Below are 17677 nucleotides of genomic sequence, written 5' to 3'. Positions count from 1 at the left end.
ACAAACCACTTCCTATTGTTGATACAGCATGACAGCCGGTTGTAAACGACGTGATGTTTTTGGAGCATTGCCGTGAATAAAACTCCGTCGCATAACTCACCACTGTAATACTAATCATATTTAAGTTCTCTCTATTGACGTTGCATTTCTTATTCTCGTTTTTGTCCGATGAACTTTTTATTGTGAAATAATAGTATTCACTGTACTTCCGCCTTTTTGTTAAACATTTCTTACTTGACTTTTCTAACGGTTGGACCTATGCTTCTTTCGGCCACATGCGGCGCTGTAGGTCAGCAGCTCCCAGTGTAGTTTCTTGCGAGGAAGAAGCGTGAGCGGGTTCGCTTGGCTGGGAATTGTAGTTCTTTTATTTAGCAAAGAGGCTAAACTCCCAAGTTCCCCTCTCTTTCTCGGCCGACTCCTCCCGTCCAGTCGCATCCAAAGTTCGACATGCAAAGCGAGCCGTGCGTCGATGGAGCAGCGCCATGACGGAGGAGTATGACGAAGATGTCGTGTTTGAGGTTCGTATTACCCGTGTCTCACTTGTTAGCCTCTGCTTTGTCATGCTGCCACAAATAGACACCACTTAAGACACACACAAAAAACCGGATGCGTTCATTTTTAAAAGTGCGAAATACATTTCCACTCATTACTGTCTTATATTAAGTGTGCTTCTGATAAACGGGGGCAAGTTTGGGGACTGTTATTGATTGCAGTAGGTGGGGCTGACCAGACAGACAGAACCGATGCGTCGCTTCCAAAAATACATAAATAAACGCGCGCGCACGCACGCACTCAAATCTGGATTGCGACAAAATGAGCTCATTGTGACCATGGAAGTAAGTATTATCCTAACATCATGTATAGGCTGGTAATTACACAGATGTTCCCATGATGCATCTGTTAAGTGTCCACCAGTATTGTAATGCAATGATGCTGACAACAAAGGGGTCAGACAGGAACAAAAAAGGAGGAGGAGGAGGATCATGACGTCCATTTTCTAATCACACAATCCGGACACGGGCGCATGCTCTGAATAGATTGGGACTTTTTTGGCGGGAGTGCAGGTGGCTCTGATGCACTAGGGGTCAACAGGTAAGATGGAAAGCACTCTGACCTCAGCGTTTGCTTTGCAGAACTCGCCGCTTTTCCACTACCTGCACGATTTAGGACACACGGACTTCGAAGCATGTCCGGCGGCAGCGAGGGACGAAGACGGCGATCTGGGATCTTGGGATGTTCCCCGGGAAGCCCAGGTGAGTTCTTCGTATGAGTCCTGATCTGAAACGGGAATGTGTGGAGTGCAAATGCCTAGGTGTTTCTGGAACTTTCCACATGTGTCACACTTCCTCTGCGCTGTTTAGGACAGGAAGTGTTTGGTCAGCGCGGCGCTTCCCGGATGTCAGATAAAGCCGGCCGGAGCTGCCAGACTGATCATCCCTGCTTTTGCTCAAATGTCTCGCGTCCGCCAAGACATAATTACGGGCCGGATATGTTAACGTAGGCGAGCGTGATGCTGAACTTGCAAATGAACTTTTTGTCTTAATCTAATGACACCAAATGAGTACTTTGCACTTGTAATATTATGAGTGTGGGGAAAAAAAAAAAAAAAAGCAACTTGATTCTTGTAGGTCTGCATCTTTTTATCTTGAATTGTGTTGAGGTGGAGGACTTTTTGAATGTGTGTAGGTGGGAGTCATGCAGACCTTGGCTGAAGCCTGGTGGAGATGGAACCCACTTCAGAAGGCGGCCTCCTCTCACACACTGGAGCAGCAGCAGCTGGTGGGTCATCAGTGTGCCTCGCTCGCCAGTCTCCCTTCGCCAACCCGGCTCGTTCATTCGCTCGCTCGCAGGACTGCGTGCTGGGCGAGTACTCGGTGCGCTGCATCCTGGATCAGGACGTGCTGCTGCAGGAGGACGTGGAGCTGATCGAGCTGCTGGATCCCAGCCTGCTGACGCTCCGCTCGTCGCACGACCTCGCCGCGCTGCCCCGACTCGCCGTCTTCGCCGCGCTGTCATCGTGGTGCGCAAATAACAAGATTGACATTTATTTTCAAGGGCTCTGCGACTTTACCTCCACTTGTGTCCACTTAGGGACTTGGCGTGGCTGGTGGGCCTGGCGGCGCTTCTGCTGGGTCTGTGCTCGGCCTCCGGGGGCGCGCTGGCGGCGGCCCCCTTGGTCCTGGTGGCGCTGGGCTGGGCGGCGCTGCGGGCGGCGGCGGCGCTGTGGAGGCGGGGCGGCGCCCGACGGGCCGTCCACGCCCGGGCCTCGCAGCTGCGCACGCTGCTCCACGACAGCAAGGCGCTGACGGGCGTGTCCCGCAAGGCTCTGCGGCTGGTGCAGGAGACGGAAGTCATCTCGCGAGGCTTCACCCTGTAAGCTAGCTAGCTTTCTTGCTTGTCCCGTCCAAATGGTGACCTTGTCCCCCCGTCCTTTGTGTCTGATCGCCGCCGCCGCATGCCGGGCCCAGACCTGCATGCTTCCATAAAATATGACCTGTGAGCTTAGCTTTAGCATTCGCCCCCACCCCGCATGATTCACGAGTCCCTTTCACACGGTGCAAAAATGTCATCGGCGCATTGCGACCCAACCGACGAGTTAAATGAGTGTGTTAGCTCCGCGGCGGCCTAACGTTTGACTTCAGCTTGGGTGTCTTTGAAGCAAAACGGAAAAAAAAAAAAGCTCGTGCGAAAGGGGCCAGGTGTGCTTCATGCTGTCCTGTGTTGTGATTGGCGGTCAGCATGCTGTGTCTCCGCCTCTTCACCAATTCGAGACGTCTCCACAGTTGTATCACATTTCACTTGTCAAGTTTGCTCGACAGGGTGAGCGCGGCCGGCACCTTTAGCAGGGCGGGAGCGGGAGGCTCGGCCCCCCGAGGCCAGCAGCTGATGGGACTGCGCAAGGCGCTCTACCGGGCCCTCCGCTCGGCCTTTCGAGCCTCGCGAAGGGCCACCTGTCACATGCTCAAGGAATATCCTTTTGCAAGTGGAAACAATCAATGAGAGAATCCTTGATGCATGATTTTGTTCCCCTTAACGCCTCCCGACGTTCCCGCTGAGCTCCGAGGTGGACAACGTGACCAACTACGTGTCGGCGGTGCCTCTGAAGGAGCTGGGCTTGGGCCTGGGCCTGGAACACCTGGGCGACGAGCAGGCTCAGGAGCTGACCGACGACTACAGCCTGCCCGCCCTCAAGGTTTCGTCCTCATCTCCCATTCGGTGCTTTGAAGATGTCAACGGGCTAAATGACACTTTGTCCCTGTGCCAGATGTTGTTCCAACTGTGGGTCGGGCAGAGCTCGGAGTGCTTCCGCCGATTAGCCCTCCTGATGTCGCCCCGCCGACTCGAGGAGGAAGTGAAGGAAGAGGCGGCGGTGGCGGCGGCGCCTCCCCCCGCGCTGCACCGCGCCATCGCCGGCGTGACCGAGCCGCTCCATCGCGCGCTGGCCGCCTGCCTGGCCGAGGTGCGGCGAAGCTATGACTTCCACCGCCACTTTGAGACGCAGGCCAGGACGTCGGGTTGCGATCGCGGCGCTCGTGTCCGGGAGAAGTGCCGGGAGCTCAACACCCTTCACGCGTCCATTCGAAGCCTGCAGCTGCACCTCAAGGCCCTCCTGAGCGAGTAAGACGCACGCACGCGCGGCCTGCAGCTCCGGGCGAATAAGCCCGACCAACGCCTGCCTTCTCCAGGATGATCATCATGGAGGACGACCTGGAGAAGATGATGGTGTCCAAGGAGCCCGGCGAGCTGACTCTGGAGGGATACCGGGACCTGAGCGACAGGCTCAACCAGCTGCAGCCGCATATGCGGGCCAGCGCCGGGTGCTGGGACGACACCATCGGGCAAGTGGAGCGCATGTTGAGGCGGGCCAATGACTGTCCAGGTAGGAAGGAAGGAAGGAAGGAGTCATGTCGGGAAACTTTGATCCTTGGAATCAGAGGTGTCCGCGCTGTTTTTGCAGGTAACGATGAGGGTCCGGAACAGGATGGGACCCCAGTGCCCCAGATGCCTGATCCTCCTCCGTCCTATCCTTTAATCCTGGACAGAGATCCGGTTCCAGAAGAGCTGGTAGGGGAGGGAGGCTGGGGCTTGACCGCGCGCCCACCTCTCAAGTCGACTTGGCTCGGCGGGACCAATAGGACTCTTAATGTGACAGGAGTTGGAGGCCTACGTGTCCGATTCGGATTCCGACGGCGGAGGCCAGGACTCGTGGTGCGACATGCTGACGCCGGAGGAGCGGGAACGGCAACGGCGCGAGCGGGAGGAGTCCCGCCGTGTGCTCTCCGAGCTCAAGGCGGTGCTGGGCTTCCGCACCTTCGCCGGCGATAGGATGAAGAGGAAGCAGATGCTCTTCAGCGACCAAGGTCTGGAATGTCTCAATCTGTGCCTTGTCTTCATTCCTTGTGGCCATTTTCAATGGGCAATCCAAATTCCAACGAGTGATTGATTCTTAAAAGCCGGTCGGTGTCAGTTGAGCGCTCGCTTCCTGTCGTCGCAGCTGCTTCCATTTGCTGTTCCGACGCCCCGACGCATCCGTTGGCCGCCGCGGCGGCAGAAAGAGGCGACAGCCTATCGGATTCCGCGGCAGGAAACGGAGAGGAAAAGCCGGGAGGAAAGGACGAGCGGGTGAGGCCTGACCCCTCCGAGTTCAGCTGCGGTTTGGAGGCAGAGGAAGAGGAGGCCACACGAGGGCAGTTGGTGTGCGCCCGAGGAGGAGGCGCGTCCGAGTTGCATCAGTACGACGGCGAGGAGGAGGAGGGCGGCGGCGAGGAGAACCTGAATGGATTGGATGGACACCTAAAGCCTAGAGTACCCACCTTGTCCATCATGGACAGATTGAAGGAGATCCACAGCTCCGAGTCGCTCAGCTTCAGCTCGGCCGTGGCCGCGCAGGTAGCGGCGCGATCGCACTCGCTGGGCAAGATGGAGGAGCAGACATTTGGAGATGACGGGGACGACGGGGAAGAGGAACACTGATTTCTTTGTCTTCCCGTTGTTCCGGTCGGGGTCTCTGATGTAAAGCTTGGCTGAGGAAGAGGAAATGGGGGATGCTCATTTTACCGTCATGGCTTTATTTTGGGAGGGAAGCTTGCACTTTCATTTGTGACATCACCAATGTACGTGGAAACTTCCTGAAATTGCTCGAAAAAAAAGACTACTAATGTCTCTCCAGTGAGGACTGGTGGGACGGTCTTTCCTTAGCTCCACCCTGCCTTGCAGGTGAGGTGTACACACCTTGTGCTTTTTCCAAAATGAAATAAAAGATGGTTCCAGAAAAGCATTTGCTGTATCTGATTGGTGTTCAAAATGCTGGTTGCTGCTTGTGTTTTGTCTGTCGCAAAGACCAACAGGTTTGGTGGGTCACCTGATATATGCCCCCCCAAAAGCGTCTGCATTTGTCTGGCCTACAACAGCTACTAAGCCACTCCTGACTTTTTGTTAGCAGTAGATTTGAGCAACTTTTTAACACACATAGTGTGATTACCATTAAACACATTATTAAACCATGAACAATATTATTAAACACATGATTCACAAGTCACTGCACAACATTAATATTCCGTTATATAATTGCTGCTGCATTTGGTCAGAGAAACACGAAAAAAACAAGACAAAATGGTAGGACCACAAACGCAGGACGTCGCACACTATAAACTGCGATTTTACGGAGCTGTCTATTCAGCACAGTGCAACATTGCCGCTTAGTGGCTGACCGCGTCATTGGTCAAAATTCCGAGTCGACGGTCAGTGAACGCATCACGTCGACGCAAGCGCTTACCCAAAGTTCCCGCAATGCCTCGCGCTTACCTAAGCGGCAGCAGCAGTAGCAGCAGCAGCAGGCTGTCATCGTCATGGCGGCGGTGCTCGCGGAGACCCCGGCGGGGCAAAAACAAGTCCAGGAAGCCCAGATGAACGGCGAGGACGTGGATAGAAAAGACGGCGACCCGGTGGAAGAGGCGGCCGCGAAAAAGAAGAAAAAAAAGAAGAAGAAGAACAAGTCATTGGCAGCCGGTAATACTGCCGCGAGCAGGCTTAGCTTAGCTAATGCTACCTGTTGGTGCTGCGACAGAGCGGACATTTATAGAACCTACAAACCCCGGAAACAATCCAATTTATCTTCAAAATAAAATCACTTCGTGGGGAACTTGTTGTGCACGCTTAAAGTGCCAGACGGTAAACCATTGCGAACCCGTTATTATAATGATATGAACCTAATATTTTCGATGAACTCTACAATAAAGCACAAAGGAAACAAATCCAACATTAATTTGCTTTACAGTGAAACTTCCTCCGGAAGTACGTTGACTTATTGCGTTGGACTTGATGGTGCTGCTAGCCATGCGGGTTCAGGATCACGTTTGGAATTTACGTCAGGCCTACTCTTGGGAAAAAGACTTCAGCACCCCTTGACATCTCATGAAAGCTGCTCAAATGTGAATTTGAATTTGCATACATTTGTTGCACTGCACGAACGACTTACTCCGCATTTTATTTTGCGTAATTTTCTGTTTTCTCCATGAGATCTACAATTAGGTCAGCTTGCATGACTCATTTCTTCAAGTCAAGTCGGTCACAAATCAATAACGGAGCAGGTGTTAATTTGTGCATATGGCTGTCGATACAAATAGCAAATCTCCAGCAAAGCCACATCCTGTTTCATTTTGCTGACTAAGCAAGTTTCCGTACGGAGGCATTTTCAAACCGGTTTGTCGCAGGTCCGGAAGGCGACGATGTTACCGAGGTGACGAAGGAGCTGGAGAAGCAGGTGATGGAGGACAAAGACAAGGAGGAGGAGGAGGGCGAGGAAGGTGGGAGACCCGAAAAAAACTTGCTGCGCTTGTGTGTAATTCCACCGGTCACCAAACATCTCGCACCTTTGCAGATGATGGCGAGAACTCGGCAGGGAAGAAAAAGAAGAAGAAAAAGAAGAAGAAAGGATGTATGTTGGCGCCGGCTGCGCCTTCATCATAAAATGGAAGTTGTGATGTTTCTGTTTTCCCCCAGCCAAAGGCCAGACGGATCCCCCGTCGATTCCCATCTGCGAGCTGTACCCTGGTGGAGCCTTCCCCGCCGGACAAGAGTGCGAATACCCTCCCTCGCAGGACGGGTAAGGAAGGACACGCTAGGACAAGCCGCCATGCGTTCGAGTCTAAAAGCGCGTGTGCCCGCGGCGGGGCAGGCGCAGCGCGGCGTGGCGCAGCAGCAACGAAGAGCGGCGAGTGCTGGACAAAGCCAACGAGGAAGTGTGGAACGACTTTAGGCAGGCGGCCGAGGCTCACAGGCAGGTTCGCCGCCACGTGCAAGGCTTCCTGAAACCTGGAATGACCATGATTGAAATATGGTGAGGCCTCGCTCGCTCGCTCGCCCGCTGGCTGGCTCTCTCGCTACGTTACGTAGTCTCTTGCCTCTCCCTCACGGCATGTCAGCGAGCGTCTGGAGGATTGCTCCCGCAAGCTGATCAAGGAGAACAAGCTGCACGCCGGGCTGGCTTTCCCCACCGGCTGCTCGCTCAACCACTGCGCCGCCCACTACACTCCCAACGCCGGCGACCCCACCGTCCTGCAGTACGACGACGTGTGCAAGATCGACTTCGGCACGCACATCAACGGTACGTCGGGCGGAAGGCGCCGTCGCGAGCGAGCGAGCGCTCGCTTCATCTCGGTCGCTGTCCGCAGGGCGAATCATTGACTGTGCCTTCACCGTCACCTTCAACCCAAAGTACGACAAGCTGCTGGAAGCCGTTAAAGATGCCACCAACACTGGCATTAAAGTATGCGACGCGCACGACACAATTTTTTTGGATCCACCAAAATCTCATTTGATGGGTTTCCTTTTTTTTTTTCTTTCTTCCTCATGGCAGAACGCCGGAATTGATGTGCGTCTGTGTGACGTTGGCGAAGCCATCCAGGAAGTGATGGAGTCCTACGAGGTGGAGCTGGATGGCAAAACGTACCAAGGTAACACAGGCGCATCAAGGCGCTTTGTTTTGTTTGGCACAATATTTCCCGAGTGTATTTTAACGCGCTTGCCTCCGTAGTCAAACCCATCCGAAACCTCAACGGCCATTCTATCGGTCAGTACAGGATACACGCCGGGAAGACGGTGCCCATCGTCAAAGGAGGAGAAGCCACTAGAATGGAGGTGGGCCTCCAAGCGGGGCAAACTTTTTTTTTTTTAAATTCCTGCTAAATTTCCTTTTCATTTTGCGGGCAGGAAGGCGAGGTTTACGCTATCGAGACGTTTGGCAGCACGGGCAAAGGCATGGTCCACGACGACATGGAATGCTCGCACTACATGAAGAACTTTGACGTGGGCCACGTGCCCATCAGGTCGGCGTCTCGCTTTCCTACATTCTTTATTCATATTCAGTGTTTGCGAGTGATGAAAACTGACCTGGCTGGGTTGACAGGCTCCCGCGGGCCAAGCACCTCCTGAACGTGATCAACGAGAACTTTGGCACGCTGGCCTTCTGCCGCCGCTGGTTGGACCGCCTGGGCGAGAGCAAGTACCTGATGGCCCTGAAGAACCTGTGCGACCTGGGCATCGTGGACCCCTACCCGCCGCTGTGCGACACCAAGGGCTGCTACACGGCGCAGTTTGAGCACACCATCCTGCTCAGGCCCACCTGCAAGGAAGTGGTCAGCCGCGGCGACGACTACTGAAGGGCCACGCGGGCGGGCTGGCCGGCTGGTGGGCGGGCGCACGCACGCACACCCACCCACCCTCACATGCACGCACAAACGCACGCAATGTCCCACCACCATCTACAGACGGACGGACTCGCTTTGGGACTCAGTTCTTCTCCTGGTTAAACAAGCGGGACGGATTCACTTTGTCTTATTTGTCCAAGATGAAAAACTGCAAACGGGTGACTTGGGCTGCTACGTGGGTGGGGTGGCTAACATTTTGCTAACAGCAGGGAATGAATGCTGCCTGGCTTCCCGTTTTCAACTCCCTGGAATGTTTTTGTAAGGAAACAATAAAAAGATTGAATGAAAATTGCTCAACCATGTCCAATTGTCCTTATGTGTGCAAGCACTGACCAAACATGTTTTAGTAGAAAAGTGGAAAAATATTCTCATTTATTGAAGTCATTTTCTCGAGGAAAAAAACGTGAGGTAAGAATTTGCATAGTATGACGCCAAAATGGAGTAGGAGCTGATGTTCAAGTGTTTTTTGTGCAACATCCTCCCAGACTGAGGGAAGCGCTCAAGAGTGTAAGCTCCATTTAAATACAATCACTCTGCAAAAAAGATGCAGGTGCTCTGAATCAGAACTTGGGAAATTACATTCCTTGGCCTATAAAAATAAATCCTTTTTTTTTTTTTTTTTAAGGGCACTTTGGCTCATCTGTCAGGGATGGAACAAAATTACCTGCCACAATCCCGCTCCGCTGCATGTGAAGACTAGAAATGGGTCTTTCTTTCAGCGTCTTTCCGCCTACAGGGGGCGCTCTTGGTCCCGAGTGAGCCTCCTCGTGTAGAAGAGGATGTAGGCCTGCGCTCGGCAAACCTCGTCCACCGAACACACGCTCATCTTGGAGTCGTTGCAGTGGACCCAGAAACCTGACGCAAGAAAAGCCGTGTTTCGAATGTCTATTTTTTTGGAATTAAAAGCCAGCCTGGAGCACTTTTGTTAATCCACAACTTGTCTTTCGACCGTGAGAAAATCAAAGCTCACCTCCCGGCGAATTGTAGCAGTAGGCGGTGTAGTGGCCGGAACCGAAGCCTTTGCCGTGATGCATGACCACGGCGGACAGCTCGTAGAGGAGGCTCTTGGCGCGCGGCGAGCAAGGCGGCCCGCCCGACGACTCGCCGTGGCAGTACGGCTCCATGTTGAGGAGCTGGTCGAAGCTCACGTGGACGCCGATCTTCTCCCGGTGGTTGCGACCGGACCACCTGAGCGCACGTGACCAAAAAAGAAAAGAAAAAAAGCCGGTTCACAATCACGCTTTTGCTGAAATTTGAACATCACTTCAGAGCCCAAAATGGCGACACGGTGGTCCTACCTGAAGCGTTTGAGGTGGAGCCGCAGCACCTGAGGCAACTTGTGGACCATCAGCTGTTTTTGTGCTTTGGTGAGGAGGACCGCTTTGGACAAAGACCGCCGTCGCGAAGCTAGTCAAGAAGAAGAGGAGGAGCGCGTCAGGCTGCAAGTGTTCCACAAATTGACCAATCAGCATTCTTGATGCGCGCGTGTGGTACTGACAGTTACACCGTTGGCAGGCGTAGATGTTGCCCTCCAGCGCTTCGGTCTCTGTGAACTTGGCCAACATTTCGGTGAGGTGACAGGAGGCCTGCGCGGGCGACTCGCGCCCGCCGTTGCTGTGGTAGCGCTCGGGGAACTCCAGCGACAGGTCCCAGAAGGGCTCCACCGTGTCGGAGCGATGCTGGCAAGCCAGGCACGTCACCTGTGGGGGGGGTGGGGGGCAAAAGGGCCTTGAGCCACGGCGGCGTCTGGACGGTGGGCTCCGTCCGGATGGAGGCGCTTGCGTGTACCTGGCTGAGGAGCTGCCCGTGGAAGATGGTGTTGACCACGCCGAGGACCCGCTGGATGAGGCGCTTCGGCGCGTCCGGCACGTCGGCGCCGGGCGTGCTCTCCAGCTCCCGCTGCACCTTGTCCAGCAGCTCGCACAGGAACTCCTGCGCGTCCTGCTGCGCGTAGCCGCGGAAGGCCGGGATGAGCTGCCAGACCGAGTGCAGCATGGCGAAGGGCGACACCAGCGCCCACTTGCCCGACCACATGACCTGGAAGAGGGTGTGCAGCTCGTGGCACAGGGAGATGTGCTTGGAGCTGGGCTCTTTGGGCTGGATCAGCTCCATGCTGCGGCCCCCCCCGCGGGGAGGCGCCGCCGCTCAGGCCCACACCTGCCGGGGCTCCCGTCCCGCGGGCCGAGCGGGGCGAGGGCTCGGTCGCCAGCCGGCCGTGCACGGCCGACACCAGCAGCTCCAGCGCCTGCGTGAGGTCCAGGCGCAAGAAACACTCCCTGAAGACGTGCAGGTGACTCAGCACCTGCAGAATGGAGTTCATGTAGCAGGTGTTGCCCAGGTTGCGCAGGCCCGTCACGCCGGGGGTGACGGTGGGGCGGCGCTTGTAGGGCGAGCCACCTTCTCCGACGGCGGGCTCTGGCCGACCGGGGGGCGTGGCTAGGGGTTTGCGTGGGCCGCCGGGAGAAGGACGCCACCTGCGTTTGGGTTTGGATCGTGTCTTTCCCTTGCTCTTCCTGCTTGCCGGACTTTGAGAGCGGGGTGCGGCCCGTTGAGTCTTTTTGGCCGCACGGGTGGCGGTGGCGGCTGCCAAAGCCCTGGGAGTCCTCCCGCGTAAGCGGAGGCTCTTCCTCTGCGGGGCGTTCTCCAACTCTTCCCGCATCTGCCTCTTGAGCGCCCGCCTCCGCTCCCTGGCGTCCCGCTTCTGCTCCTCATCCTGCTCGCGCCGTCTCTCCTCCTCCTGCCTGGCCCGGCCGCAGTCAGTCAGGCCCAACCAGAAACGGAAGACGCGACCCATGAGCGCGCGGCGGCGGTGCCACAGGGCGGTGAACATGCGATCCTCGTCGCGCAGCTGCAGCTCGCTAGCGCGGCAGGGAGCGGGGGCCTCGGCGGTCGAGCGCAGAGTGCGCCCGCTGCGGGTGATGACCTCGTAGCGTTGGCTCTGGATGGCGCCGAGGGTACCGCGGAGCAGCTTGAGGTCTCCCGTGGCGTTGTCGTTGAGGACGTAGTCGTCGCACAGATAGCAGAAGACGTAGAGTTCGTTGATCTCCATGGCCAGCGGGTGGCGCTGCTGCTCAAAGTGCCGCAGGGCGTGCTCCTTGATGTAGCGGCCGCAGGCCACGTGGGCGCAGCCCAGGCAGGCCCAGATGGACTCGCTGGTGTTGCAGTCCACGCAGTGCCACTTCTGCGGGTTAAGGATGGAGTGGTCCGGCGCCAGCCGCAGACGCCCCACGTGCTTGCAGCGGTCCATTGCCCCGGTGCCGCTAATGTCAAAGCTGTCGCGTGGCACCCCGCGTCGCGTCACGCAGGCTTCATATCGCCGTGGCGACGAGAAGGGCCGCCCTCGCGGGGCATGCCGATCGATGTCTGCGGAAAACAGGAAACACTTTGAATCGAAATAATCATTCCCAGCCGGCGGGCCGCATATTCTGTTCTATTCTAAACAAAACATGCCATGCGCAAATTAGGAAAACGATTTCAATCGTGGATTGTGAAAGAAGGAAGGCAGCATCGCTGCAATTAAAACCTCTCCTGGTAAAAACAACAGCAAGACGTTCTCCTCGTCGGCACGACAAACAACTTTTACGAGACACGAGCAGATGCATGCATGACATGTTCTCCTCGTCTGTGGGTGCCTTTGCTCCATGCAAACTGGTTCCGCCCTCTACTGGAGACTCTACATTGCCCAGAGGTGCGAAATGTCAATTGGCTGGAAAACCAGTCCAGAATGTGCTCCAGCTCACACGCAACCATCACGAGGACGAACAAACCAAGTGTGGAAGACGTCCGTGAAGACGTGCGTTTAAGTTAGGCAACAACTGCAATTAAGTTGGGATGCGCTCCACTCAGCAAATTGCCGTCTATTACATGATAAAGGGTCATTTTTTGCCCCTAAATCTAATACAGGCAGATCGCCACTCAGCTTCAAAATAACAACAAGAGACGTGCACAAAGCTCAGGCGAAATAAAGCAGTTGGCGTGGAATTGACTCGGCAGTAAACAAAACAGTCAAATAAAATGTAAAAAAAGACTGAAACGATTGCAAGCTCAAATTTGGTCATATCACAACAAGGTCAATGTTGTCAAGAGTTTGTCACATTGTCAATGCTGTCTAAATAGCGAGCATGCTAGGCTAACTTTAGCCAGGCTACCTGCTGCTTAATGCCAACGAATGTCGGCTCCGGAGTAAATATCACCGGGACTAGTTAGGACCGGCACTGGGTTAGTAAGCGAACATGTCGCAAAAATGGAACATACCGAGCCTCTCTGGTACTTGACAACACTCAATGCTGTGCTTTTACCACTCCGCGGAGGGTCGCCATCTTGTCAGCGGCTGTCGCGTGGTCGAGAACAAGCGCGTGCACGCGAACACACCGATTATTATTATTTTTTTTTTAACATTAGATTTATCGCTGTTACACTGACCTATTAAACTAGCTGTGGGTTACACGCAAAATCACTTATTTTAGGAAGCGATGAAAGGGAAAAAAATCTACACATAATACTACTTCACGTTGGGATGTCCAACATGGACTTCCGTTTGTTGCACTCCAGTCTGGACTGGTTAATGATCCCGTGTCTAATGTCTTCTTCACAGAGGAACCTTTGCCCGCTTCTGGTGACAATGGTGAAAGTTGTCGTTTTAAATTGCTTTCTCATTATTTTGGACGAGTAAAGAATGTCATCAAAGCGTTTGGGACGTTTCCTGACATCGCGGCTTCCGTAGCCACGCACCGCGTGACCAGTAAACGCGGAAGTGAAAGGCCGAAGTAAACATTCATGTAGCCGACTTGCTCGTGCACTTCTCTTCAACAGAGGAAGTCATCGGAGCTGTTTCCCACTCCGTGCCGCGTGACTTGACGGCCAATCGTCAAGATGGAGAAAGCGAAAATGTCGCGTTCATGGTTCAAGTCTCTCCTCATCTGCGTCACTCTCGTAAGCAGCCAGATCGGCGACAACGGGGCTTTGGCCAAATCGAACAGGAGACCGAACATCGTTCTGATCCTCACCGACGACTTGGACATCGCCATGGGGGGCATGGTGAGCAAATCATGTCGATCATGTGTTGAATTGTTGGAGAGCAGGTGTTCAAGATTAAGGGTCATGCTTTCTTTCTACACTGCAGTATCTTTAGTTCAATCAATTTCATTCGAATCGTTTAGTTCCAAACCAACTTTGCAATTTCAACACACCTGACCCCTAAAATAATTCGGATACCAGTGATGTAATCATGCGTCAGTCAGCATTGTTTGTGCACACTTGATTGAGTGTGACATGAAAAGCCAGGTGAATCCCACTAACTGCTCACTCTCACGAATATTCTCACTGGTGCTGATCCGCTGGTTCTGCCCGATTTCCTGTTCAGTGATTAGTTTTCTCCTCAGACTCCACTCAACAAGACCAAGAAACTCATCGGTGACGCGGGCATCTCCTTCACCAATGCAGTAAGCGAGCGCCGGTCCTCCCAACATTCTGTCCGTACGGGGCGGCTCCAAATCGTCTCTGTCTCTCTCTCTCTCTCTCTCTCTCTCTCTCTCTCTCTCTCTCTCTCTCTCTCTCTCTCTCTCTCTCTCTCTCTCTCTCTCTCTCTCTCTCTCTCTCTCTCTCTCTCTCTCTCTCTCTCTCTCTCTCTCTCTCTCCCTCTCCCTCTCCCCTCTCCCTCTCCCTCTCCACCTCCCGGTTGGCAGTTTGTGGCCAGTCCGCTGTGCTGCCCCAGCCGCGCCAGCATCCTGACGGGCAAATACCCGCACAACCACCACGTCAGCAACAACACGCTGGAGGGCAATTGCAGCAGCGTGGCGTGGCAGAAGAGTCAGGAGGCGCACACCTTTCCCGCGCTGCTCAAGAACCTGGCCAGTTACCAGACCTTCTTCGCCGGGAAGTACCTCAACCAGGTGAGGGCCGTCGTTCGCCGGCCGACTGTCTCGACCGAGCCTGAGCGCGCACGCCGACGACGTTTTGCGTCGCAGTACGGCCACACGGAGGCTGGCGGAGTGGAGCACGTTCCTCTCGGCTGGAGCTACTGGGTGGGACTGGTAAGAAGAACATTCACATATTGCCATGACAAAATGGAACATTGCAGCAAGGGCAAACTTTGTGCTTTTGATTTTCCCCTCCCAGGAGAAGAATTCAAAGTACTACAACTACACGCTGTCGGTGAACGGCAAAGCTCAGAAGCACGGGGCCGACTACAGCAAAGATTACCTGACGGACGTGCTGGTAAAACCCCAAATCCGATTTTGTGATGTGGAGTTGGCGGCCGTGACGTGATTCCAAATGGTGTGTTGCAGGCCAACGCGTCGTTGAACTTCCTGCAATCCAAATCCAGCTCCCAGCCCTTCTTCATGATGGTGTCCACGCCGGCCCCCCACTCGCCGTGGACGCCGGCCCCTCAGTACCAGGACCGTTTCAACACTACCAAGGCGCCCCGGGACCCAAATTTCAACGTCCACGGCAAGGTTGGTCGCTTGTGCGTGCGTGCGTGCGTGCGTGGACACGATGTTAACAATGTCTTGTGCGGCGCAGGACAAACACTGGCTGATCCGGCAGGCCAAGACGCCCATGAGCAACTCGTCCATCGCCTTTCTGGACGACGCCTTCAAGAAACGGTCCGTTTTTGTCGCGTCCTCCTCGTCGGCCGCGTGTAACGCTGCTGCGCCGCGGATCCAGGTGGCGCACCTTGCTGTCCGTGGACGACCTGGTGGAGAAGATTGTGAGCAGCCTGGAGGCCAGAGGGGAACTGGACAACACCTACGTCTTCTTCACGTCGGATAACGGATACCACACTGGTAACCAAAACACAATGTCCGTCGCGACGTGTATCTCGTTGGACGGCAGCACTGTGCGGCTGGCTCCCTGCAGGTCAGTTTTCTCTGCCTCTGGACAAGCGGCAGCTGTACGAGTTTGACATCCGCGTTCCTCTCATGGTGCGAGGACCAAACATCAAAGCCGGCCAGAGCAGCCAGGTGACCGAGCCGCTTGCTCTCACCGGGGTGAGGGGGAAAGTGTCAAACGAGACCAATATTTGCACAGTTTCTGGTGGCCAACGTGGACCTGGGGCCCACCATGCTGGACCTGGCGGGAGTCAACGTCAGCAAGACGGAGATGGACGGCGCCTCCTTCCTGCCCGTCCTGGTGAGCCGCCATCTCGTCGCCACTGTTGAGCCTTTCAATGACCGCCGTGGCTTTCAGGAGGGCAAGGTCAACGGCAGCTCGTGGAGGAGCGACATCCTGGTGGAGTACGAAGGAGAAGGACGCAACGTCTCCGACCCCGCCTGCCCCCTGCTGGGCCCCGGAGTGTCCGTAAGGAAGGAGCCGCTGTCGTCTTGTGAAGCGCTTTGACTTGAGGCGAGCGTGCTCTCCTTGTTCTCGTGGCGTGCGCAGGAGTGCTTCCCAGACTGCGTGTGCGAGGACTCGTACAACAACACGTACGCCTGCGTGCGCACCGTGGCGCCCTCGGCCAACCTGCAGTACTGCGAGTTCGACGACGACGAGGTAGCCGCCTGGCTTTTCCGTCTTCTTCTGCGGTGGCGTGACAGCGGTGCGTTTGGCGGCAGGTGTTTGTGGAGGTCTACAACTTGACGGGGGACCCCTTCCAGCTCAGCAACATCGCCAAGACCATCGACCAGGAGGTCCTGGAGAAGATGAACCATCGGCTGATGATGCTGCAGTCGTGCGCGGGGCGGACCTGCCGCACGCCCGGCGTCTACGACGCTCGGTACGTGATTGTGTGCTACGCAGGCTCCCTCTAGCGGTAGGCAAAAGAATGGCTGCTTTGGACTGACCTGTTTTGTCTTGTCGTCAGCTTCAAATTTGAGCCCCGCCGGATGTTCAGCGGCCACACGTGGAAGCAGAGCAGACTGCGGCAGAAGATCAAGTGAAAAGGACGACTCTGCAAACGCAGGATTCCCCCCCCCCCCCCCCCTCCTTCTTGTTGCCTTGTTTGGGAGTCGTATTCACACACAATTTGTTGCGTTGTTCACGAAAGAAAAGTTCACTATTTGAACTTGAAGGAGCCCAAAGATTTGAATTCTGTTGAACGGAGCCAAGAGACTCTCTTTCTCATTTTGCTACTGATTTTTCTTGTTGAAAGTTTTATTCTGAAAGACTGATGCAATGCACGTTCTTAAACTTTTGGGGTCCAGGAGGAAATTTCCTCATCATCCTTTTGCCAATTAAGCAGAAGCCGTACATGCCAGAGGAATTTGAAAATCACAAATTGTCCATCCAATTTATTTTATATCAAAAGTAGCGAGAACACGGCTTTCGTTTATAGGAACATTTATTTGTAATCTTTTGAGAAAGTTGCTTATTTGATTAGAAAAAAAGGTTGTCACAATTGCAAATTATTTGTTGTCATGCTATGAAAAAGTGGCATTTTTCTCTCTCCGTTTTATAAGAAAAAAGTATTTTCTGGATAAAAGCCGTTTAAAAAATAAAAATACAAAAATAGTCATCTTACAAGATTAGTCCTATTTTTTTATATGAAAGTGAGTTTCAGAAGGGAGATTGACAGATCTATTCTCACAATATTGCACCTTTTACTCTGGAAAAGAAAATCGAGAGTATTCTGAGGAAAAAAAAGCCTTAAAAATATTTTTTTCTTCCAATATTCATGTCATCTTTTAACTGGCAATCACTAAGTTTGTGGACCCCAGTTTGAGAAGCGCAGACAACAACGGAACAAAACTTTCCCGACTGTGAAATCTTTCCTTTGATCGAATGTTTGGTGTTGACATTAACTGCACTTTTTCTCGTCGTGCTTTAGCGCAAATAAAATGGATTTCATCCGTGAAGACGTTGCCTCGTTTGCGTTGACCCGTATGAAAGGAGAAAGACGTTTCGCACTTACCGTCGTTGGCAGCAGGGTTCCACTGCGTGGAGCTTCTACGGCCGCTCTTCAGGAGCGTGTTGGTGTGCTGGGAGAGAACTCGCACGTGCACACGGGTTACCTTCTCAAACAAACACTCGGA

At 54.3% G+C, this 17677-nt stretch overlaps 5 protein-coding genes across 23 annotated transcripts in view; 4 read left to right on the top strand and 1 right to left on the bottom strand.

The window, feature by feature from the left end:
* LOC119116923 (protein NLRC5-like) overlaps window positions 1-17677 on the top strand; it is a 138789-nt gene that overhangs the window by 72846 nt on the left and 48266 nt on the right. The window lies entirely within an intron of this gene.
* vezt (vezatin, adherens junctions transmembrane protein) lies at window positions 343-5278 on the top strand. Of its 2 annotated transcripts, none has more exons than XM_037242759.1 (12): window positions 343-518; window positions 1134-1253; window positions 1687-1779; window positions 1851-2020; window positions 2092-2373; window positions 2808-2969; window positions 3046-3193; window positions 3266-3618; window positions 3687-3880; window positions 3959-4065; window positions 4154-4361; window positions 4496-5278. In XM_037242759.1, exons 1-12 carry the CDS (start codon window positions 483-485, stop codon window positions 4972-4974), a joined length of 2352 nt encoding a protein of 783 aa, XP_037098654.1. In that variant the 5' UTR covers window positions 343-482; the 3' UTR covers window positions 4975-5278. The 2 variants fall into 2 exon arrangements, with proteins under 2 accessions (XP_037098654.1, XP_037098655.1); XM_037242760.1 differs by having other exon boundaries at window positions 344-518; window positions 2820-2969.
* metap2a (methionyl aminopeptidase 2a) lies at window positions 5800-8850 on the top strand. Its single transcript, XM_037242808.1, has 11 exons — window positions 5800-6009; window positions 6714-6806; window positions 6881-6937; window positions 7003-7105; window positions 7178-7339; window positions 7425-7606; window positions 7674-7768; window positions 7859-7955; window positions 8036-8139; window positions 8212-8327; window positions 8408-8850. The coding sequence occupies exons 1-11, from the start codon at window positions 5850-5852 to the stop codon at window positions 8658-8660; spliced, it is 1422 nt and encodes a 473-aa protein (XP_037098703.1). The 5' UTR covers window positions 5800-5849; the 3' UTR covers window positions 8661-8850.
* Window positions 9064-13067, bottom strand: usp44 (ubiquitin specific peptidase 44). The gene is given in 7 exon segments (XM_037242769.1): window positions 9064-9563; window positions 9679-9896; window positions 10007-10115; window positions 10207-10408; window positions 10497-10835; window positions 10837-12071; window positions 12963-13067. Coding segments are annotated over 6 exon segments (2112 nt in total). The 5' UTR covers window positions 11956-12071; window positions 12963-13067; the 3' UTR covers window positions 9064-9438.
* Window positions 13443-17500, top strand: gnsa (glucosamine (N-acetyl)-6-sulfatase a). Of its 2 annotated transcripts, XM_037242798.1 has the most exons (14): window positions 13444-13745; window positions 14090-14149; window positions 14393-14599; window positions 14675-14740; window positions 14826-14924; window positions 14996-15163; window positions 15231-15313; window positions 15375-15493; window positions 15567-15670; window positions 15738-15839; window positions 15897-16007; window positions 16089-16199; window positions 16262-16422; window positions 16510-17500. In XM_037242798.1, the coding sequence occupies exons 1-14, from the start codon at window positions 13581-13583 to the stop codon at window positions 16583-16585; spliced, it is 1632 nt and encodes a 543-aa protein (XP_037098693.1). In that variant the 5' UTR covers window positions 13444-13580; the 3' UTR covers window positions 16586-17500. The 2 variants fall into 2 exon arrangements, with proteins under 2 accessions (XP_037098692.1, XP_037098693.1); XM_037242797.1 differs by having other exon boundaries at window positions 13443-13745; window positions 15738-16007.

This window comes from Syngnathus acus, chromosome 23 (assembly GCF_901709675.1).
Source record: "Syngnathus acus chromosome 23, fSynAcu1.2, whole genome shotgun sequence".
NCBI lineage: Eukaryota > Metazoa > Chordata > Actinopteri > Syngnathiformes > Syngnathidae > Syngnathus > Syngnathus acus.
The sequence above is the reverse complement of the archived record's forward strand: the minus strand, read 5'-3'. Positions and strand labels throughout refer to the sequence as shown.